The following is a 24997-nucleotide window of genomic DNA, read 5'->3' on the forward strand; positions in this document are numbered from 1 at the left end:
TGTAGCATTGTATAATAGGTTATATACTGGTTTGTACTCCAGTTTACACATGCAAGAAATTCTTTGTGAAAAAATACACAGAGATATTGACAGGTGGACATCAGTGGATATACTCACATATGATGTAAATCATAAATGATGATAGACATTTATTTACCTTTTTTACATCAGCAGCAATTTGGTGGTGTTGAAGGTATATTACAGCTCATGAAACCATGTCAAGCTGGACTCATCTGCTAATCCTCACAGTTTAATGAAGCCGAGATAAGCATTAAACTCTGCAGTGATCAATGCAAAGTAGCAGAGCTATACAAGGAGCAGGTCAATCCTTGTAGCCTAATGTCTCTGAGAAGGGCTCATTAATATAGGTGGAAGGAATCTGGCTGTTTACAAGAAGACTTTTTAGCATGGATTTTGTGATTTAAAAAAAACTCTAAAACTATTCACAGACCAAAACAGTAATTACAAAAATGTTACAAAAGAAACAAAAACAAAAGTCATGATCATTTTTCAAACTAGAAAAGTGAGCTGCAAATACCATGAGAAAAGCACATCATGTCAGTGGCTATGTCAGTAATCTATGAAATGTCATAGATTATTTATCTGAACTTCTATTACGGGTAATTCTTCTATGATCATAACTGTCCTATTAGTGGACTTGGAAGGATTCGATTTTTATTGGGAAATGCTGATAAACATCAATTTCACCATGCAAGCACAACCGACAAAAAAATATTTCCACCAATAATAATCAAAATCTACTGATAGCAAAATAAGAAAAATGCTCTTTCAGAATATATTAGAATTTTATTTAAGGTATTTACTCTGTATATTTTTAAATGTGATGTTAACAATTTGTGCTTTAACAGATATAAGCTTTAACTTTTTGAGTCTCAACAGCTGTTTTCTTTAATTATTGTCTGACTCCCCATTGGCTGATCCCACCATAATTTCCTATAACTGTGAAACTTTAAATAGATAAAAATAAAAAAAAAGATTAAAACCAATAATTTTGTACAACTATGAAAATTTAAATTGATGCAAATCTAAAAAAATGCTTTAAAATCAACATTGATATCTGTCACAATTTTCTAAAAAAAATCGAATTCTGCCAAGTCAATCAGCCAAATGCTTTGTAGACGAACACTTCCTTTAAGTGTCAAGTATTGGTCATTGCCAGAAGTAAATTACTAGATTAGACGGTGAGATTTTCTGCAGCAAATACTAGGTATTTAGGCATAAACTGTATGACAGTGCCTCCGTGACATTTAGTATACATAAGAAGGTATTGTATTTCAAAATGTTACATTGGGAGAGGAGGGAGGAAGATGGCTTTGAAATTCAGAAATATCAAATTAAGCACCAAATGATGTGATAGATCAAAGAATTCTGAGCAATGATACTTGTGTTCACGATTCTTCATATTATTCTGTCTCTCTGTGTTAATGGGGAGTTATATTTCAGGGATGCATGCTAAGAGGCATATTCCCATCTTAATGTCCAATGATGTACAGGCTACACCCTTAAATTGTTCCAATTTGTTGTCCTAGTGACCTGAAATACAAAACTATTAGGAAGGAGAAGGTTTAGCAGTACCCCTATTCTACTTCAATCGATGAAAGTAAAAGGCCTGTCTGGCTAACACATAGCTGGTCCTTGTCTGTAATCAGGGATTCTGGTTTTCAGTTTAAACCAAAATTTGTTTTTAAAAAATTGCAATAAAAACCCAGGAAATGACAAGGTCCCTTTAAAGGGTCATTCAGTGGAGTTAATTATTTTAACATACAACTACAGTCTATTGCATACAATTTCATTAAATATATTTGCAGTGAAAAGTCATGGTCCTAGAACATAGGTAGGTAACAAGGCTTCCTGGTTTTGATAACATTGTAATGAGAGAAAATACTTTTAATAATTCCCCTGAACATCATATGCATGCACAGATTATTAGATTAGACTATCATATTATTTGATTATTACAAGGCTTCTGCACTACACACCAAACCACAATAAAACACCAATTTAAAAAAACCCCAAAGCCTAAGCATGAGAAGTCTGTGATTAAACAATATCATTTATAATAAATGGAAGTGTTGAAAGCCTTCTCAAACTGTGTTTTAATCATGTTTGTCTCTGTAAAGCCCTGAAGTTAATTAAATAGGTATACCAGCTGATAACAAGGGAATTGCTCTTCTCCATAGGAGGCTTTGTCTCAATATGGTCTTAAGAGGTAAGAGGAGGGAATCAGTTATGGAGCAATATTTCTTAATGGTTTGTAAGTTAAACTCCAGCTTGGTAAATTTCAATAGAATCTTCTTTCCTTAGTTCCAAGCTATTTTTCATAAGAATGCTGGAATTGGCTTATCAGAGGGGTTGCTCAGATAGTTCATTGTCCTGTCTCCAACAGCAACCAGTGCCAGATACTTTAGAGGAAGTACAAAAACTCCATAATGGACAACTGTAGCATAACCTAGCCATAGGGGTAGTTTCTTCCTTGATAACCTAGCCATAGGGGTAGTTTCTTCTTTGCTCTAGTTAGTGATTGGCTTATGCCGTGGGACATAAAGGTTTATAGCTCTTATTTTTGTCCTATCTAATATTAATGTGGATGTTCTCATTGATATATCTTTTTTTAATCCTACTGAGCACTTGGTTTGAATGCAATCTTGTGATAATGTGTTCCACTGTCTAATTAAGCATTCTGTAAGAGGAAGTATTTCCCTAAATGTGTTGCTTTTCAGTGTTATTGAATGATCCCTTGTCCTTGTTATGAGAAGCAGTAACTAGAAGTATGAGACCTACCTTCCTTATAATATGCATTATTTAATATACCTTTATCGTGCCCTGATCATTTCAATCTCTTCTCACTCAGAATGACCGCACCATACTTTAAGCAGGAAGGAAGTTGTCTGGCTGGCCGAAGGGGGGGAGGGAGAGGTCAGAAACTGCTGCAAAAGGGGGAGAAGGGGTCAGCCTGGTGATGTGGACTCATTCCCTGAGAACTGGAAGGGTAGAAAGGTTTAAAACAGGCAGCCCAGTGTGGTGAAGCCCCCTTTTACATGGAGCAGACTGAGGCAGTACCCAGCCTCCCTCCCTTTTAGGTGGTGAAATGCCAGGTTCGGTCAAGACCTGCTGTGGGCATTGTGCTAGCTGCCCCTTTTTAGGGGGGCTGGGAAGGAATTTTTCCCTCACCATCAGATTGGCCTAGGTGGAGTGTATGTGTATGTGGTGGGGAGGGTTCACCTTCCCCACAGCGGGTTTGGGGAGGCCTCTGTTAAGTTGTGGCATGAAGGGAATTAGGCTGTATGTTGCAACTCATCATGTAAGTGTGGGGTGGATGTCCAGTGCAGTTACTCCACAGGGAAGGTACAGTGACCAGATGAAGGCCTTGGTAAAGGACTTAGAAAGGAGGTGTTGGTTAGAGCAATGGAATGGGGTGAGGGGAGCTCCTATGACTGGTAAGGCAGGGAGTGCACCCCCCCTTTCTTAGCCCACCTTAACCCTCCTATGAGGGGAGTGGATAGTAAGGTCCCAGCAATGGGTTGGCTGGAGGACCTGGATGGAAAAAGAGTCGGGGCTGGGGGAAGCCCACTGGGGAGTTATTGAATGAACATGGGGTTACCTGCACTGTACACTTTTATTTGCCAGGTAGTTCCAGACAGCTAATAATAAAGTTGCAGCCTGATTAAAACCATATCAAGTGTCTCCTGTCCTTTCGGTATAGCTGGACAATGACATGCAAAATCTTTCCAGGCTTTTCCATGTCACAGTCAAATAAGTATTGCATTAAACGTAAAATCTAAACTCTGCTAAAGATTGAGAGACATACCCCACTGCAATGTGTAGAGTCTATGTGGTTAAAAATCTGTGTTCACAAACTCTATTTATAATGCTACTTAGCCATCCACTTGGGACCTTCTGAAAATAACTGTATAGAACATTCTGATCAAATATGATACAAGTCTATCCAGTCAGAAAATCCATGCAAAACCAAGGCTTTCTTTTTATGCATTAGCCTTGAATTAGGTTGCATCTAAAATTCTGTGTTTTCCATTCTGCACAATTAAAGTTCATTCCACAAAATACATTTACCTAGTTATTTCTAGCTTGTGCATTTTCTTCAGTGTTTAGAAATGGCCTAATGAGCCTGTATATTCACACACATACTGGAAACAAGTTCAAGTGCTTTCAGAATAAGAATGATATGTAGCACTAAGGTGGGGGATTGCAACCAATAGGTTGTGATCTGCTGAGATGTCATGAAGCCTTGTAAAGTAGGAAATAAAGGCGGTGGCATTCCATCAGCCATCAGCACTAGCAGCAGACTGGGTCTCTCTCTCTACGGTGCCTCCTGCTGTCTTTAGGACAACAGGAGCTGTTGCAAAGACAGAGACATCATGCTGCCGCTAGTCCAGCCAACTGAGAAAAAAGAAGGGCGATGAAGGTAGGTCCCCTAGGTTGAAGAGGTTGAATATCTCCAGCTGTTGCCCATTGCACGCTGGGGAATGAGACGATTTTGCCTCTGCCTTCCTCCTCAGATTTTTGATAAACACATTATGAAAGGAGAGGAGCTCTTACACTAAAGTGAAGGGGGCTCATCTAGTAGCTCGCTAGGTTACACGGTTGTAGGTGTGGTCGGTCATTAAACTTGCAAGAGACCAGAAGAAGATACAAAGAGGGGCACTGGGCAGAGAAGAAAGTGTAATGAAGTTCTCTTCTTCTGCTTAGCTACCTTCTTTTCCTCAGTGCAGCCTCCAGATGGAGAGGAGGAGAACACCTGCTGAGATGAGTTGGGGCTGTGGAGGGGGTGGGGGGAGGGAGAAACCCTTTGGGCTGAGGTGGGGAAAAGACTAGAGATGTGAGTGAGCAAATTTACTTACAGATCATCAGATCAAATGTGCTCATGAGTGACTTGAGTGGGCTTTTGAAAAAAGTAATGTTTTCATGAGGAATGGGAATATGATTCAGCACCATCATCTCTCCTTTCACTTGGGGCCACATCTTGGGGGCTCACCTCTGATTCTTCTATCTCCCTTGTCTACACTTTCATCCATGTTCCGATCCTGCGGCTTTTCCTTTTATAACATTTCTAACCTTTCTTTTCTCTCTCCCCACATTAAAGCACACAAAGAAGCACAAAGCACACAACAAAATTCCTCCCACTGACACCCTAACACAGAATCTGAACTCAGACCTTAGACTTTGCCCATATAACATCAGACAGCAGCCCAATGCACATGTTTACAACACATGAATGTTAATGATCTGGTTGGTATTACGCTTTTAGTGTTAGAGTGTGAATTACAGGAATTTGGTGAGTGCAATGTTTGTCGTTATATGCTGAAGAACAAGAGTTGCAGGTGGAGCTCCATGTCAGTGCAACTGGTTGCCACATGTGGGTGTTAAGGTATTATGTTAAAAAAGCTTCCCTTACATGGATATTTCCTTGCTGTCAAGTGATTGTGTCAGCAGATCCTGCACTTAAGCATCCTGAACTATAATCAAAGGTTTGGTGGTTGGAACAACATTCGGTTCAAGGCGCTTTTTAGGAAGGGAAAGTGTTGTGAACCTGACAAATATGTTTACAAAAGAAAAATTAAAGTGAAAATGAGACCTTGTGCAAAATATATCTCTTGCAGCTGTGAGGAAAGAAGCACTTCAGTGTTACTGTAGCCTGTGCTTAAAAAAATGGAAAGTCCTTTTGAATATCTTTTTACTGCTTCACTGGTCTCATGTCATAGCATAGAGAAAAGTACCGTAAACAATAAAAAAGCACTGAACATATTTATGTTGAGGGTTCCTTTCTCTCTTGTAATCTGGGATTTTGTTTACCTCACAAATACTAATTTTCTCCCAAATCCCATTTGGAATGGGTTCATGATGCAGTGATCTCACCATGAAAGTTACCCTGGGTTTCAGCAGCTCCCCAGAATTCCTAAAAGTTGTGCTCAGCAAATTGTAGCTGGATGGTGAGGATAGCCCTGTGTTTAAAGCTCTAGTCTGGTAGGCAAGAAAGCTGGTTTTCTATTCCCAGCTGTGTTGCTGACTTTCCATGTGGACCTGGGCCAGTTTAGTAATAATTTCTACCTTGGTTTTCCCATCTGTAAAATGAGGCTAATAATACTTTCTAGTCATGCAGGGATAATATGAGGCATAATTAATGTTTGTAAATTGCTGTAAGACCCTTGGTAGGAAGAGCTATGGAAATTCTGAGCATTGTTATTTAAATCAGTGGTTCTCAAACTTGGGCCACTGCTTGTTCAGGGAAAGCCCCTGGCGGGCTGGGCCGGTTTGTTTACCTGCTGTGTTCGCAGGTTCGGCCGATCACGGCTCCCACTGGCCATGGTTCGTCGCTCCAGGCCAATGGGGGCTGCAGGAAGAACGGCCAGCACAGCCCTCATCCTGTGCCATTTCCCGCACCTCCTATTGGCCTGGAGTGGCAAACCACTGCCAGTGGGAGCTGTGATTGGCCGAACTAGTGGATGTGACAAGTAAACAAACCACCAGGGGCTTTCCCTGAACAAGCGGCAGCCCAAGTTTGAGAACCACTGATTTAAATAACCACTAAGTATAGTCTACTCCCTCCCAATGTGATATTTCATGCAGGAGTTTTTATTTCTCTGGATCTTCTTCTGGCTTGGTGGCCTGATTTTTAATTTGTTTGTTTTTCATCACAAGCATTGTAGACTCATAATGGCAGGTGAGTAAATGTCAGCTTATGTGAGAAGCATTTAAGGGTTCACCAACAAGGCAAACACTTCACTGCAACGCTAATAAAGAATGATAGTAGAAGTGTTACTGAAATTCCTGACATCTATTAATAACTTATCAGCCATAAAAATATCTTTTACATATAGCTTTGAAGTTTTTCTCTTCTAGCCATGTGTCACTCCTCTCTTCAAACTGCTAGCAGGCTCATTATTTTTAAACAACAATTTTTCAGACATACTTATCCTTAATATATACATTATAAAAACATATTCTTACCAGGGTGGTATGTTCTACAATTCTGCATAGAGATACAAGACTCTTCTTTTGGTCCATACAGGAATTAGAACACTGCATGTTGCTGCTAACTCTGATGATTTATTATGGAAGATGCGGCTTATAAATTTCAGCTGGCTACCAGAGAGGTGGGTGCGACCCTTTTCTCTGGTCAGAAGGAACTAGAGGCAGAAAGAGATTGGTGCTGCAGGAAACCACAGGGCCAACTGGTGTTGCTGGGAAAACTCAGGGTGAGGTCCTGCTGTTGTTGTTTGATTTAACAATAAAACCAATGCCCCAAAAGTAGGGTGGGCATGATACCTGCTACAATTAACGTTTGTCACCTTCTGTACCAAAATTAGCATGTCCAGTGAATGGAATTTTCTAGTAAACAAATATGAGTGTTTTAAAATGTCAGGAAAGAGTTGTGATTTCAATACCCGAGGTACATGATTTAAAATCCTGCGCAGTGTGTTTTCTGAGCTTCTTTAAAGTGACTCATTACAATGCTGGTAAAGCTTCAGGCCTTCACTGATCCCTGAGCAGGCAAAAAGGAAGCAAAAGGGAGGCAACCAAAGCCATTTTCTAACCTGGCACAGATTAGGTTGGCCCTGACTTTCTTCTGAGTTATACTTTGACTGCAATAGCCTCTATGAGCCATTGCAGAATTACCTGGACATAAGAATGCCTTGGCCCATCCCCCTTATGAACTTGACATACCTCCCCCCCCACACACACACTAGTCCATGCCAGCTCTGACTTGTCCCTTGGGCCTACTGTGGGGAGCGAGGCACAAAGCTGACTCTGTGACATCCTTGGAGGATCTCTTGTGCCAATGATATTTGGTTGCCCTTTATGCTGGCACTGCAGGGCAATAGTGAATCATAGTCTTGGTGAGCAAAATGTCTTTCTTCTTGCTTAGAATCATAGAATCTCAGGGTTGGAAGGGACCTCAGAAGGTCATCTAGTCCAACCCCCTGCTCAAAGCAGGACCAATCCCCAACTAAATCATCTCAGCCAGGACTTTGTCATGCCTGAACTTTAAAACCTCTAAGGAAGGAAATTCCACCAACTCCCTAGGTAACCCATTGCAGTTCTTCACCACCCTCCTAGTGAAAAAGTTTTTCCTAATATCCAACCTAAACCTCCCACACTGCAACTTGAGACCATTACTCCTTGTTCTGTCATCTGCTACCACTGAGAACAGTCTAGATCCATCCTCTTTGGAACCCCCTTTCAAGTAGTTGAAAGCAGCTATCAAATCTCCCCTGATTCTTCTCTTCTGCAGACTAAACAATCCCAGTTCCCTCAGCCTCTCCTCATAAGTCATGTGCTACAGCCCCTAATCATTTTTGTTGCCCTCCGCTGGACTCTTTCCAATTTTTCCACATCCTTCTTGTAGTGTGGGGCCCAAAACTGGACACAGTACTCCAGAGGAGGCCTCACTAATGTCAAATACAGGGGAATGATCACGTCCCTCGATTTGCTGGCAATGCCCCATCTTATACAGCCCCAAATGCCGTTAGCCTTCTTGGCAACAAGGGCACACTGTTGACTCATATCCAGCTTCTCGTCCACTGTAACCCCTTCTGTCCTAAGTGCAGGACTCTGCACTCGTCCTTATTGAACCTCATCAGATTTCTTTTGGCCCAACCCTCTAATTTGTCTAGGTCCCCTCTGTATCCTATCCCTACCCTCCAGCGTATCTACCCACTCCTCCCAGGTTAGTGTCATCTTAATAAAACAGTAGCCCAGGGAGCGTAGAGAGGAGAAGCAATGAAACACCTACTAACTCCATATGTAGTACATGAGTAGCTGGGATCTACCACAGGACATCATGACTTTGTGCTCTGTGAGATGGTATGTACGCTCAGCAAGTGGCACAGCACTGGCCAACCTGCATTGACAACCCAATATGTTAGATGTAACAGCACAGGTCTGCCACTTTACAAGTAGAGGTAAGGGAACCTGGAGGGGTTTTGTGTGTACTGCAGAGTTCAGTGAGCCTGAGCCTGAACGCTATCTTTTCCCTGGCAGTGGAATACACTCTTCACCAAACAGGGGAGTGCAGAGAGTAGGAGGCTTCTCTCCAGCCTTATTTGCTCTGAGAGTTTGTGCTGCAATATAATGAAGTTGTACTGCAAACATCAAGTAAGCTTAAGCTTTCCTTGTCTGGGTTCAGCAGACTTAAACATGTCTTGATCATGTGGGGTTAGATTCCCATGCAAACCATTCCCCCCAGCCCTAGTTACAATGCTGTGGTCCTACAGTTCCTAAGACAACTCTTCATTGAGGGAACTGCAAAATCCTGCTCATAAGCATACAGCTGTAGTTTTGATGCATCTGAAGAAGTGGGTTTCTTACCCACAAAAGCTTATGCCCAAATAAATCTGATAGTTTTTAAGATGCCACCAGACTCCTCATTGTTTTTATAGCTGTACTTTTGGACTGTCTCCCTCTGTGGAGAGGAGCCCCTGCAGACACTTTTACAGCATGGCGATATTCAGATATGGGCTTTTCCAATCCAGAGGGAAGAAACTTGTTAAGCTGGAACTTTGGCTGCAGGAAATACAGAATATTATCACACACCTGGTATGTGTAGCAGCAGCCAGTGGGTTAGGAACAAAGGATCAAATCTTGAAGCACAGGCCTCTCTGTTTAATCGTGCATTTCTGTCATGTGGTGGGATCGGGAGGGGAGCTACCAAGAACCCAGCCAAGGGATCCTTATGCCACAAAAAGTGACTTATTGATTACGCTGGAATGTGGAAGGGAGAAAGTAGATGTATTCCCTACAAATGAATGCATAGTTAATGGGCCTCTGCACAGCAGACACCAAACATCCTTCATGGACGAGGAGCCTGCGCACGCCTCTCATCAGCCTCAGCAATTGTCATGGTCAGGTCACCTATGCTAGATACTTGGCCCTGCAACATCGGTTGCTGCTGAGGATTCCTTCCCTGAGCCTTGCTTTGAGGTAGCACAGTTTCAAGCAGACAGAGCTCTTGATAATAAGAGTAAAAATGAGAACATAGAGTTCAGATGAAAATATTATAGTACAGATCAGAAAGTAGAGGTGAGAATGGAGTTTTACCCAAAGTTTGCCACTTGCAGACAAAGCCCTATCACTTGGCTCTGCTTCCAAACATCCAAATCCCTGCCAATCTGAACTGTAATTCAACAGGCTACTTTATACCCCTAACAGCACAACAGCTGTGTTAGCATCAGTGTTTCAGAAAGTGATTCAGGTCAATCAGCATCATTAGAGAAAATGAATATAAAGTGTGGTGCTATCTATTCTGTTCTACCTTGGCTGCAAGTGCATAGTGGTCATTAGCACTTCTGGGAGTTACGCATGCACACTGAGGGGAGAATATACTCCTAGTCAATTGGTTTTCTGCTTCTTCCTTCCAAAGGCTGAACTTATTCTCTTTAGGTTTGTAAATACAGCTGGATCATAATTAACTTTAATTAAAAAACGGAAAAGAAACAAGCTTCTGGGTCAGACATCTCAGACCATCCAGGACAATTAGATCTTGATTAAAAATACTGCTCTGAAATTGAAAAACGAATTGATTGAGTCATTCAACCCAGCATAATGTGAACAGGAAAAATATCATGTTGGTTGGTTGTTCATGGTCTCAGATCTGCTTTGGGTTGTTTGGATCTGGTTTGATCTCAGAGGCATGCAACCCAGGATGCAGACCATTGGCCAATTATTTCAATTGTGTGGTAATGCAAGCCACTCATAATATCCTGTTTGTCAGTCTTTTTTTTCCAAATATAGGAAGAGGATAATTTGATAGGATGCACATTCAGATACTTTTTGTCACATGATCATTATCTAAAAATTCTTAAACTACCCACAAAGAACACACTTGCCTGGCTTACATGCTTTGATCTGGTGAAGGTAGCAATTCTGAATATAATTCTAAAAGAATCAGACAGGCTTACATCTAAGAATGATGATGCTTAACCCTTCCAAAACCATAAGCGTGTGCTCAAGTAGCAGATTAGGAAAACAGTATGTGTGGACAAGAGTGAGCATAATGTAATGGGGCATCTGATTTCCCCATGCTCAATTGTTTAATCTGATGTTGTTGTTAGTGTTGGTAGGGCAATTGTCACTAACCAAAAGACTTGTTTAAGTTATCTATTACTAATAGGGAGAGACTGACAGTCACAAAAATAAGCAAATGCCTTTTATCTCCAAATTATGCCTTGGAGGAAGTCTACAATTTAGGGAAGAGGAGGAGCGGAATGAGAGGGAGGAAATACATGAGTCTTTTGTCTAATCACAAACAGAAGAGATCAAGAGTTAAAAAGCGTATTGCCCTTGGCATATTTTTTCTAATTTTAGGTTCTTGTTGTTTGGTTCAGTGAACTGGATCACTTTTAATGGTTCGCTTAGTTGTGACTACCATAGAAATTACAGTATGGTAAATGTGTGTTCGAATGTACTGTAGTTACCTGAACAATAGCACTATTTTTGTGCTATCCAGCAGAAAAAACAATAAATATGTATATACGTACACACACCTGGTGTCAGTCACAACAACTACGTTGTCAGTTGTCAATTTTATGGTTATTATTTGGCTTACATGGAAAAATGGGGTTTCTTTTATTCTGACTTCTCATTATTTGAAAACAGCCATGCACGAGGTCATTCTATTCAAAGGTCAAAGAATACTAAGATCTGGAGCAATTCTATCCAACCAGGTAGCAAATATAATGACAGCATTCTAGCTGGCAGCAGCTGAGTTGAATGAAGATTATTACTCACCTCAGATGAACCAATCAGATAGAATAAGTAAATGCACATATTCTGCTTGGTTCTTCAGAGGAAAATAAAGAATTTTCTGGACTTCAGTTAATATCCATTTTGAAAAAATTAAACTTCAGAAATTAGTGACCACAGCAAAGAGATGTACTGATATTTCTGATGCAGCCATTCAGAATGTATATAACAATGCATGCACTGATTTCTTGTTTCAGCGAATCTTAAAAATGTTTAAGTATATTATCTCTCAAGATAAATACTTGCCTTGATCTTGGTCAAATTGTACCTCTCAAGTTAATACATTTTTGCAGTGGAAGTCAGTTCAGCATGTTGCTCTGTGTATGATTTTTAACAATTGTGTTTTTGTTTCAAAATCCTATTAGCGGTCTTTGTTTCCTGAAGCATACCATGGTGTTGTATCTTCTATTTCATCTTTCAGAGTTGTTTTCATCAGTGGTCATTCTACCTGTGTCCATATCTATCTAGGAACTTAAAATTTAGGGCCCACATTTTCATATGCGAGTACCTAAATAAGTGTTGACTTTATTGAGAGCGAGGGTGTTTGGCACTTCTGAAACTCAGTTTAAGTTCTTAAGTTTAGGCAGTTCTTGAGTGCTGTAGCTATCTTTGCTGTGCACACTACACTGATTTACAAGAATTTTAAAAGTTAAAAATTGCAACTATCATGTTCCAGGAGTAGCATGCCCAGGAGGACTCTGGTAGCACAGCTGCAGTGAAGCTGCACTGCTGGAGTGAGAGGGGGCTTCTGAGGGCTAGAGTTAGTGTGGAGGTATAGGATCTACACCATGGGTGGCCCTGTCCTTCCATCATCCTGCAGGATCAGCCAGGTTTGGGGGTAGGTCCCAGCACGCCCAATGGAACAGAACTCTGCAAGTGATCTTCATGGAGATTTCCTCACAGAGTTCCATCCCATGAGTTTTAATATTGGAGTGAGTGGGCTAGGCTAATGTATTTACTAAGGCAAATCCAGTATATACTTGATGTCAGAGTTCAGTACTGGCATAAGTAGGTACAGCCTTATTGTCTTCAGTTATGCTTCATTTTATGATGGCTATCACCCAGAGAATCTGGCTTTTGAAATTAGAGGGTACAAATGACGATAATCTGGGAAGTATTGCAAAGAAAGAGACTAGCACAATATATCAGGGAGGTTAGGAACATAGACTTGAATTAACAAAATAAGATTCAGATTGGGAAAATACAAGTTAATACATTAGGCCCAAAATAAGTACAGTTACTATGCGGGAGACATTTGGAAAATAGTAAAGCCAAAAATGTACAATCATCCACAGAACCCTCATGGTAAAACCAGTCTTCCAACCCCGAAACTACAATTGGTGCAATCACAGCCATTTTCCATGCCCTCTCCCAGGACATAATTTCCAGCTCACCCTCCCATGAGTCTGTTCCTAGACACTTTCTGCCTTTGTTCCAGGGCTACACTTTCCAGGACATCCAACTGAGAGCTCCCAGATTTTCTTCTTTCCTGCAACTCTTGGATGGTAGGTAGCCCCAAGTCAGGTATCCCATGACTGAGACATCCACTCACTCAGCCAGGCAGCCCTACCTGTGAATCCTGTGAATCCTGTCCCTGCCCAGGGAACATCCCCCCTGGATCAACTCTTGATCTGGGCTCAGTTTGGTGCAGCCCTCCATCCAGACCTGCTTCCTGTCTGTGAGTCCTACCCTTCCCGCATCAACCCTCCTGAGTTGGGCTCAGCTTCTCCTACCCAGGCTGGTTCTTCCCCTTGTTTTTCAGGGTCTCTTCACAAGCTCTCCTGTAACTCAGCAGGGCTTCCCAGCCTGGCCATTCCTCCAAATCAACCTTTTGTTCTTTCTAACAGCTCTCCTCTCAGCTCCTGGGTCTCTAATTTCCTCCTCAGGCAGCCCTCACCTGCCCTCCTCTGTCTATCTCACTCAGTCTATTGTGAGGCAACTCTATCCTGTCTGTCTCCTTGTTCTCCCATTATAAGGTCCCATTGCCTTCTTTTAACCCCAACTGGGAGGCAGTTTATAAATCACAGGTAAACTGAACCCTGCTTCCTCTTAAAGGGGTCAGTCACCCTATGACAGCTTGCAAACACAGCTGACTGAAATTTTTTATTCATAAAGTTTTTCTGTGAGGAAAATATGGTTTCATTGAAACCAAAGAATTAAGCAAATTGTCAGTTCCAGTGGAAATTGTTGATTTGTTATGGAAAGAAATGTAAATTTTCATTTCAAATTGATGTTTTGAAAAAAAAACAAAAATTTTTGTTTTGTTGTCACACAAAATGTCATTTAGGTTTTTAAAACTTAAAAAGAAATGACATAAAATGTTACCATTTTATACTGAAATGTTAATTGACAACTATTTTTGTTTAGTTTTGATCAAAAGTGACACCTTTCCAATTTGAAACTTTTTAGAATTTTTCATTCCATGACATCTTACAATTTGGACCAGAAACTAATTTCAAAGTGTCAAAATTTCCCACTAGATGAAAATTCAGTTTTCTAAAAATCTTGGCATACAGTTTGAGATGCTGCAAAAACAAGGCCTAACATGATTTTGTACTTCATATCACAAATCCAAGAGTATGTTTTTGATGCAATTCTATCTAACAACGAAGGTATTTATATGGTTCTCATCACTACAGCATCTAAGCACTTACCATCATTAATGCAGTTACCTTCACATCTCACCTGGGAGAAAGGGAAGTATCTTTAATCTCCAGTTTACCACCTACTGAACTGAGTCAGGGAGACTAAATGATTTGCCCAAAGTCACAAAGGAAATCTGTCCTGAGCCAGAAATTGTACTCTTATCTCGATTGATCCATGAATGACAAGTCAGTGAATTATAGAACAATGCCTTAACCACAAGATCCAAGACCATTCTTTCTCCCACATTCAACCAAGAAGAATTCTGCATTCAGTTTATGGCACTTGGATACATTTAGCAAGATATAAGATGGAGGAAATTCAGTGAATTAAAATTAAAATGATTAAGAAGTTGGGGGATTAATTTGAGGAAACATTTTTAAAGGGCCAAATTCTGTGCTGACTTACAATTTAGGGAACTACAAGAAAGTCAGTGGGTTTGCAGAAGTATGAGTCAGAGCAGAAATTAGTATAGTTTGGCCCAATATCAACTAAGAGAAGATAACAAAGGTGTAAATGCTAAAAAGGAAGAGGAATTGCTCTGTCACATTTATTATGTTCAGCCTTATCATGCCTAGTTCTTGGTGCAGACAGGCCTCATTCTGAAAAACTTTCCTCATTAAGTCATCCTAAAACATTTACAGAGCCTCTGAATAATTTATATAATTTATGGTGTGATTGGTAGGGAGCCATTAACTCTCTAAAAAAGCCACTAGAGGGGAAGCTCTGCAACAGAAGGTACATGGCAATTGAGTGAGTTAAAGAAAGAAAAATACAAGAAATGCTTAATGGACTTTCTGAATGTGATAAAACTGAACAAGGTGATGGTTCCAAACATCAAATTCTAAAAATACTCTAGAGTAGGGTGAGCCAATGTGCTAGGACTTTTTAAAGGTTTTCTGGAGGTCACTCTTCAAAAAAAACAAACCTTTTCAATTACACTAGAGAGAGAGAAAATATTTCCTCAGAATTTGCAGTGTTTCCTATATAAGGAATTACAGGAAATACTGAAAATGCTGTGGTAAATTGAACTAGATATCAAGGGCAAAGGTGGAAAGTTTTCAAAGGTAACCGCTGTGTGTTTTGTGTCCAGGAATTACCTTGGGGCATTAGCTCACTGTAGACGGATAATAGCACAAGTAGGGAACAATTCCACCACATACGCAGACTGTGGCAAATAAACAGCTGAGCTTGTGGGTATGGAAATCAATGAGGCTGGAGAAATAGTGCTGTTTGGTGAGGAATAGGGCAGAATTGAAGAAAGAGAAAATAGACTTGTAGTGGAGGAAGCCCATAGGACCTCTTCCATTACTTTTTTTTTTCCACCACACTGTGACTGCCGTGAGTTAGTTTGTATGGGTCTGGAAAAGAAGTGAGTCTTTTAGAAGGATTTGAACCAGCAGAGGGAAAGGGCCTGAGTGAAAGATTGTTCCATATATTGGGGAACTTGGAAAAAGGCACAAAGATTGATTTCAAAGCATTAATGGGGTTTTTAACTACATCAGTCACTTTACTAGGATTACATAGGTAAAATGATGCATAGTGCTTTGGAAATGAAGGGACTGATGTTACCCTATTGTAGGAGTTTTGCCTTTTTTTAATGTAGCATTACATTGTGATTGCTTTCTTTTTCTCATTGAGCACTGTGTAATGCAGAGGCATGGGAGTCATAGAATTATACATTAGAGCGGTAGCCATGTTAGTCTGTATCCACAAAAACAATGAGGAGTCACGTTGCACCTTAAAGACCAACAGATTTATTTGGGCATAAGCTTTCATGGGTAAAAAGCACACAAAGCTTATGCCCAAATAAATTGGTTAGTCTTTAAGGTGCCACTGGACTCCTTGTTGTTTTTATAGAATCATAGAAGAATTAGGGTTGGAAGGGACCTCAGGAGGTCATCTAGTCCAACCCCCTGCTCAAAGCAGGACTGACCCCAACTAAATCATCCCAGCCAGATGAGTCAATAGAGAGTAATGCAAGTTAGACAGCTATCAAGAATGCTGCTGTTGCTACTCGCTTGATTCTAGCTGAGCAAGATGGAGTTAAAATAATCCAGCTAGCTCAGCAATTGTGTGGATGCAATTTATAGCAGCACTACATAAATGGCAGGAAGGCCAACTCAGGAGTTCCTTTATTATGTTGCCCTCAGTGCCTTATGCACATGAGCACAGGATTTGCTCAATCAGAAATGCTGATCCTTGGGGCTTCATGTCCCACAATGCAATGTCTCTGGCAGCACATTCCAGGTGTTTGTGCATTCCTAATGTGATTACTAAGGTATTTGTACATGAAAACAAGCTGCACCTTTAAAGATGGTAACAAACAATCACAATGCCAATTACAACTACATTTCTGAAGAAATTATAGTGGCTTGATAATTAATATATGTCAGCCTGTGACCCATGCTTTCCAGATTACCTGGAACATGGAGGGGTTTGCACTATACTTTGCAGAAAGCCTAAATACTGCTGCTGAACATTCCTACAAGAGTGTGGCCTGCAATTTCAAATACATGTACTTTGCATCTAATTTAAATGCCTGGTTTTCTAACTTTATACCAGGCTACTAACCCCACCATATCTCACCCTACTGACATATCCAGTTTGGCCACTCTACACTGCAGGCGGCTGGCATAACTAGGCTCATATGCACTGGGCAGCAGGTGAGCCTCAATGAATGCTAAGTAGCAATGCTCAGAATCTCTGAAATTCTCTGCATGCTGCCCAGGACCAAGCCCTATATCCTTTCTACAATTCTTTTAATATTTAATTCCTCTGCACATAGGGCCTTCTAAGTCCTCCATGCATAGAGCCATCCTTAGCACACTGATATTAATGGAAATGCTCCCATAGAGCACTATTGGTTTTCAGTCAGAGCCATAAGGCTGAAGTTGTTCATATGCAAAAACAAATGAAATTGGCATGCCCTGTTAGAAGTGTGAAAAGGTGACCAATAGCAAAGAAACAAAGTAGCTTTGATAATATGTGCAAAGGGGCCCACTGTAGAGAATTAGCCAATGCACCTACTAAAAGTACTGAAGAGTGAGACAGATATGATGTGTCCTTACCTGTTCTGTCATTCAGACAACTGTGAGTACTTACTGAGTGCAGATGTTCACTTTGCAGTATATTGTTCAGCCACTAGATATGTCAGTGTGCTTTATAGTGTTCTAGATACAGTGTGGAGACAAAGCTGGAACTCATGCTATGTTGAAGTCTGTTTGTTTGTGTTTGTAGTTGTAGATGTTTTCTGTAATAATAATCTCCTATTTAAGAAGAACTGTGATTCCATATGTGAGTCTTATCAGGCATTCTGTTTCTATTCTCTTTTAGGTCTCCTATGTAAAAGCTATCGACATCTGGATGGCTGTGTGCCTTCTCTTTGTGTTTGCTGCATTACTGGAATATGCAGCAGTCAACTTTGTTTCAAGGCAGCACAAGGAGTTTCTGAGGCTTAGAAGAAGACAAAAGAGACAAAACAAGGTACTGCTACTTTAAACTCACATTCTAAAGCTTACTTTCCAGTGACTGATTACTGCTTGATAAAAGGAGTTGAAAACTTGAAACAGGTTCCATCTGCAGTTCATTATCCTTACAAATAGGCGTCAGTGGACTGGTCATTGCTCCTGTGTGTGTCATTCTCCAACCTGACTTCCTGAGGCAATTGTGACTTCATGTGTTAAATGCCAGATATATTAGGCTGTAGATATTTTTAATCTTCAATTTTTACACTACCATGAATGCAACTTCATTGGTAGGCAGGAAACTGGTAGTGCTATTGTAAACAGGGCAGCATTTTTTGTTTTGTTTTTACCTATGTGTCTTCTATACTTGCTGAGGCCAGAACCTTTCTGAGATTTGTCTAATGCTCCCACTGTACTGCTACTAGCTTTAAAAAAAAATCTAGTATAGGAAAGGTCACCCTTCTGCTTCATTTGTACTGGTTGGAATGAGGAATGATTTCACTGAATTCAGTGGAGGTATGTGTGAAACTGGTAAGAGGGAGATCAGGACCAGGGATTGAGTTTTCTTGTCCAGATTGTACTACTTTGCAATTTGTTGACCTATACAGACCTGAAATTGCTTAAAAACACAAACAAACAAAAAACAAACCAAAGGATCAAGTCATCCTATACCATTAACCTGAAACTTAGATCAGAAACTTGTTTTATCCTGAATACCAATCTCTGAGCATTTCCTATTTATTCAGGAAACATGTTTCTGTTTCCTGAAGTTTTATTGTAATATAAGAGACCGAAGTACTTGGAAATAGGCATTACATTCAATTTTAGAACAGCAGAGCTCATCCCCACAATTATAAGAACTTTGCATTATCCAGTTTCTTTATATCTAAAGCTGTCTCCAGTGCAGCTGGAAGCATGCTTCCTGGCATGGGTAGACAAACACACACTAGCTCTGCTGGAGCTTGTGCACTAAAAATAGCAGGGTAGCTGCCTGAGTGCAAGTCCACCCTGGCTGACTAGCCTGAGCATCCATCCATGCTACCCTGGCTACACTGCTATATTTAGTGCTCTAGCTTCAGCACACTCCCAGCTGCATTTTAGACGTACCCTTAGTCATCACAGTAGGAACATTCAAGTTTAACCCTGTGTTTGAGTTTATAGTAGGTTGTATAAATGTATCAGGCAGGAAAGGGGCTGACAACAATGGCACAGAAACATTTGTGTTTGGACAGTTTTGTTTAACAAATGATCTGTAGTTAAGGTGTCACTGTGTTACTTAAGGGGTGGTCTTGGAAGGAATCCAGTCTTGTCCTCTGATCTACTGCTATTGTCAGGTGAATAGAGATTCCCATTAAGATTCAGTTACCCCGGTAGGTATGTGTAAGATACATTTCCAAATCTGCAGGCATATATGCCAGAATTGCTGCCACTGGAGGAGTTTATTTCCAAGAGTAATGTGGTGGCAGCAGAAGCTGTTTTATTTGTATTGTAATTCCAGTTTGAGAAATACTGACTTCTCTGGAGGGGAATGAGTTGTTAACAGGTTAAAATTAGCAAGCGACAGTACTATAACTACATAGGTCTAAAAGTGTGTGTATTTAATAGCACTAGCAATAGTAATACAGTAGTTGTGCTGCTCTTCTTTCTTCACACAACAAACAGCCAACCTGTGGAACTCCTTGCCAGAGGATGTTGTGAAGGCCAAGACTATAAGAGGGTTCAAAAAAGAACTAGATATGTTCATGGAGTTTCAATTGCTATTAGCTAGTATGGGCAGGGATGGTGTCCCAGCCTTGATTTGCCAGAAACTGGGAATGGGCAACAGGGGATAGATCACTTGATGATTACCTGTTCTGCTCATTCCCTTTGAAGCACCTGGCATTGGCCACTGTCAGAAGACAGGATACTGGGCTAGATGGACCTTTGGTCTGAGCCAGTATGATCAGACTTAGGTTTTTATGGTCTAGGATCACTTGCTGTGAAGACCTGTCTTTACTCTTTGCTAATTTGATTCTTGTAAATAAATCAAATGTGAAAGATACAGGATTTTTTTTTTGTAATAAAATAATGTCAAATGAGACAAGGGCAGTTATCCATTTGGGTTGGTTTTGCTTGACTTTCCTAGGAACCCTGATGCTAGTGTTTCACAATGAGGAATAAAATTTCTAAGACATCCTTTTAAATTTATTATTTCCACTGTTATTTGTTTGTTTGACTTTCTCAATGTATTTCCTTTTGAACTGATCCATGTGGTTTTGCATGATGGTCTTCTTTCATTGTGCCTGCCTTTCTTTCTTTCTTTCTTTCTTTCTCACTATTGTGCTATTTCCATTCTCACTGCTGCTATCTGTTCTGACAATCTGGGGACAGGCACAGACTCTGAGTGTGGGGAATAAAAGCATCCAGTCGGTGTGGCACATGAATGGTTTGCGAAGTAAAGAGTCGTCAACATGTAGGAAAGTGAATCAGATTTACAGTTCAAACCCAAGGGTAAAACCATAGAGAGAAAGAGGGAACAAGAGAGACACTTGGTGTGAAAACAGTGTCATAAACCAGCAGCACAGCCTGTTTTCATGGCATCACATGTAACCTCTTGTGTTCTCTTTACTAAATGCCACAGTGAAATATACAGTACTATCCCCAGCATGAAAAGCTGGTTCATGCTATACATTTTCACCTCTCATGCCTCATCTTTATCCCCCCTTCCACCCCCCCACTACATTCATGGTACTGTCATCACAAATTTTCTCAGGAAAAGTGCATGTTCATTGTGTAGCCTGGTTCCCCTGTAAATGTACTTACTGTATAGTGAGTGGAGACAGGAGAATAGACAGTGCCTGGAGACAGAAAAAGCCTCTTTTAGCTCATCTTTCAAACGAATGTATTCCAACAAAACTAGGTTTGTGTAGCGAAATGCACTTTGACAAGACATTCATTCCTAAACCTGAAACCCTACAGTGTTCCTTCTCAGCATGCTCTGACTCTTGTGTATGGGGGTGTGAACACCCATGAATTAAAAAGAAACTGGTTTACTGATTTTTATTATTATTATTATTATTATTTTGTGAGGAGCAGTTGGTCTGAAACCTTTTATATTTACCGTATACACCACCCAGAGTGAGTGTTATTTTAGCAGTTTAGTTTTTCATTAATGTACTGGCAGCTGATAGACCGGGGTGAGAAGTGGGGGTAATAATTTCAGCGCTAGAGGGAGAAATAATTTTAGGGATATTGCTCATTATACAGTGCTGGTGGCTGACCTACAAAACTCTGGTGGTGGAGATAAAATGGAACCAGAATCTAAACCTTCCTGGAGTTGGTTTCCCAAAACAAAAACACAGCTCATCTCTGCTCTAAAACTGGCTATTGTTTTATGCTTCTGACTCTGACCAAGGTCAGTAAAAAAGTGATTTCAGGGGATTTTGCTGCATTATAAAAGAAGCATCAGCTTTCATGATCAAGCAGAACCACACAGCTCCTGGTGTGAGTCCTTCCTTCTATTTTCCATGTATAATTCCATAAGCTGATTGTTGTCAGGTGGAGCCACTAGCCAAGCTGGATTCCATATGCAACCCAGAAGATTGAACAGTGGCATTGCACTGTGAACAGAGTGTTTTTGCCCTAGATATGACCATATTTATACGTACACAGAACTGACAATAACAAGAGAATTGTCAGGTTCTCTTTACAAGGTAAAATTAATCGGTTTATACGGCAAACATAATGTGCGTTCCTGGAAACCACAATCATTATAGCAAAACTAGTTGTAATAGGTGCTCTGCTGTACAGTTCTTATAAACCTTTTCGAGACACCTAGATGAGGCCAGTGTACGGCCTGATTTCCCTTTTTCCTAAGGAAAATCCACAGAGCGCTCTCTCCTGATTTTTCCATGATGGCATTGCCTCTACTGCACATAAAGCCAAGATCATTCACATAGAGGCTGTGTACCTCTGCAGTATTTTTGGCACCAGTTTTTGGCAGGTTGGGCTCCAATGGAGTTGCATTATCAAGGTTTCTGTAGCCATGAACTGAGTCCAGAGAAAGTGGCCTGCTCTTGGGGAATCTTCACTGGGACAGTGGGAGGTGATGCATATTCCCCAGGGTCACACACCAGGCCTGCCACTTCCTCCCCCGAAGCACCAGTTCACCAGGTGAAGATCTCCAACAAGTTCCTGTAGAGATGCTGTCAAAGAGGCAGCTGATCATCCATTTGTACAGTGTAGATGATTGCCAAGCAGAATGAAACATAGTATGGCCATTCTTATGTTCAAGATCTATGTTTCATTCTGGCAAACAGAGGCTAGGGACACCATCCCTGCCCATCCTGGCTAATAGCCATTGATGGACCTGTCCTCCATGAATTTATCTAGTTCTTTTTTGAACCCTGTTATAGTCTTGGCCTTCACAACATCCTCTGGCAAAGAGTTCCACAGGTTGACTGTGTGTTCTGTGAAGAAATACTTCCATTTGGGTTTTTTAAACCTGCTGCCTATTAATTTCATTTGGTCACCTCTAGTTCTTGTATTATGAGAAGGAGTAAATAACACTTCCTTATTGTTCGCTTTTTTGACTGCCGCTGCACATTGAGTGGATGTTTTCAGAGAACTATCCACAATGACTCCAAGATCTCTTTCTTGAGTGGTAACAGCTAATTCAGACTCCATCATTTTATATGTATAGTTGGGATTATGTTTTCCAGTGTGCACTACTTTGCATTTATCAACATTGAATGTCAGCTGCCATTTTGTTGCCCAGTCACCTAGTTTTTAGAGATCCTTTTGTAGTTCTTCACAGTCTGCTTGGGACTTAACTATCTTGAGTAGTTTTGTATCATCTGCAAATTTTGCCACCTTACTGTTTACCCTTTTTTCAGCTCATTTATGAATGTTGAATAGGATGGGTCCCAGTACAGATCCCTGAGGGACACTATTATTTACCCCTCTCCATTCTGAAAACTGACCATTTATTCCTACCCTTTGTTTTATATCTTTTAACCCATTACCAATCCATGAGAGGTCCTTACCTCTTATCCCATGACAGCTTACTTTGCTTAAGAGCCTTTGGTAAGGGATCTTGTCCAAGGCTTTCTGAAAATCTAAGTACACTATATCCACTGGATTCCCCTTGTCCACATGCTTGCTGACCCCCTCAAAGTATTCTAGTAGATTGGTGAGGCATGATTTCCCTTTAAAAAAAACATGTTGACTCTTCCCCCAACAAATTATATTCACTTACGTCTCTGACAATGCTGTTCTTCACTATAGTTTCAACCAGTTTGCCTAGTACTGAAGTCAGGCTTACTGGCCTGTAATTGCCAGGATCACCTCTGGAGCCCTTTTTAAAAATTGGCATCACATTAGCCATCCTCCAGTCATTTGGTACAGAAGCTGATTTAAATGATAGATTACAAACCACAGTTAGTAGTTCTGCAATTTCACATTTGTGTTCCTTCAGAACTCTTGGGTGAATACCATCTGGTCCTGGTCACTTGTTACAGTTTAGTTTATGAATTTGTTACAAAACCTCCTGTAATTACACCTCAATCTGGGACAGTTCCTCAGATTTGTCACCTAAAAAGAATGGCTCAGGTTTGGGAATCTCCCTCACATCCTCAGCCATGAAGACTGATGCAAAGAATTCAGTTAGTTTCTCCACAATGGCCTTATCATCTTTGAGTGCTCCTTTAGCATCTTGATTGTTCAGTGGCCCCACTGGTTGTTTAGCAAGTTTCCTGCTTCTGATGTACTTTAAAAAGTAATGGCATTTTTTTTTGTCTTTGGCTAGCAGTTCTTCAAGTTCTTTTTTGGCCTTCCTAATTATATTTTTTTACACTTCTTGGGACCTTGAGAAGGTTCACAAACATGTAGCTGGTTTGCTGGGTCATCATTCACTGCACTGATAGGCTTGGACAGAGTTTACAGTGAAATGCACATGCTGCAGTCAGAAGACAGTTTCTAAATAACATACCTGCCGAGGAAGGATTACAAGGCTTCTTTCATTGAACTAATGGAAATCTCCTTTAATTGCCACGAGCTCTTGTTCCTCTCTGAGGCAACTGCCAGAGCACACCATGAATACACACACAAAACCAGTCTGTTACAAACATATATACCATCTCCATAGGTTTACATGTGGTACATGAAAAACAAAGTAACCAACTAGGTTCCTACACATCTGTAGTGGGGCGGCCTCTTAACTTTCATGGGGGTTTAATGCTTCATGCAGACATCCGCCTTTAAACAGAATGCACAAACATCTTGCTAACCCTCAGAGTCTTCACTAGAGCCTCTCTTTATGGTTTCATAGCACTTCCTGCTTCCTCCCCTCTAGTCAGGGCTAGAGGAGAAAAACAGATTGTGATCTACAGGAGTAAAACCATGAGATGGGGCCAAAGAGGAAGAAAACTGTAACAGTTCCACTCATTGAGTTTGCTCTGAGGTCTTCTGTTTGGGGTGAAGGGATTGTCTCTCCATGGAAGAAACAGCAAGCATGACCTGCACACTAGAGATCCCCCAAGATCTACATATATCTGCATAATTTCAAAGGGACTTGCTGGAGAGCCTGGACTTTCAAGTGCAGGTTCTGCGTATCCACTTTACCTGTAGAACCCCTGAGACTTCTTACAACAGCTGCCTCCAGGTTCTCTATGAGTAGGTCACCAGGAACCTTCCTATAGACTTTGATGATTGGTGATATATATATATATATATATATATAAACACACACACACCCTAAGAGAAATAGGAAAATTGTAATTCTTCTGCGGAGAAGTGGCCCGGAAAAGGTAGTATAGTCAGAGGTGGAGTTCCAGTGGAGAGCCAGGAAATATGAGCTTATTTAGCTTATGAGATGAGAGTTGGACCCAATCAGTACTTGGCTAAGTGATCTCCAAGGAAAACCTAGGTTGCTCCAGGAAGCAATATTGATAATCCAGTAAGTAGCTTTCCTCTCTCTGCTTCAGTAGTGAACCAATGCCTCACCATTGCAATGGAGAGCATTGAGTTATTAGAGGGAGGTATCAACTTTCATACAAAATAAAACCTGAGCTGCTCCTGACCATTGTGATCATTAAAGAGCCCATTGTATTTTCCCAAGAATCAGGAGA

The 24997-nt window shown here is 40.7% G+C and overlaps 1 protein-coding gene across 4 annotated transcripts in view; it reads left to right on the forward strand.

The window, feature by feature from the left end:
• Positions 1-24997, forward strand: part of GLRA2 (glycine receptor alpha 2) — a 220322-nt gene that overhangs the window by 159846 nt on the left and 35479 nt on the right. For all 4 annotated transcript variants that reach the window (XM_039521036.1, XM_039521038.1, XM_039521037.1 and 1 more), the window contains one exon: positions 17761-17910. In XM_039521036.1, coding sequence (XP_039376970.1) covers positions 17761-17910 — 150 coding nt within the window. The remainder of the gene's footprint in view (positions 1-17760; positions 17911-24997) is intronic.

Source organism: Mauremys reevesii, linkage group 1 (genome assembly GCF_016161935.1).
Source record: "Mauremys reevesii isolate NIE-2019 linkage group 1, ASM1616193v1, whole genome shotgun sequence".
Lineage (NCBI taxonomy): Eukaryota > Metazoa > Chordata > Testudines > Geoemydidae > Mauremys > Mauremys reevesii.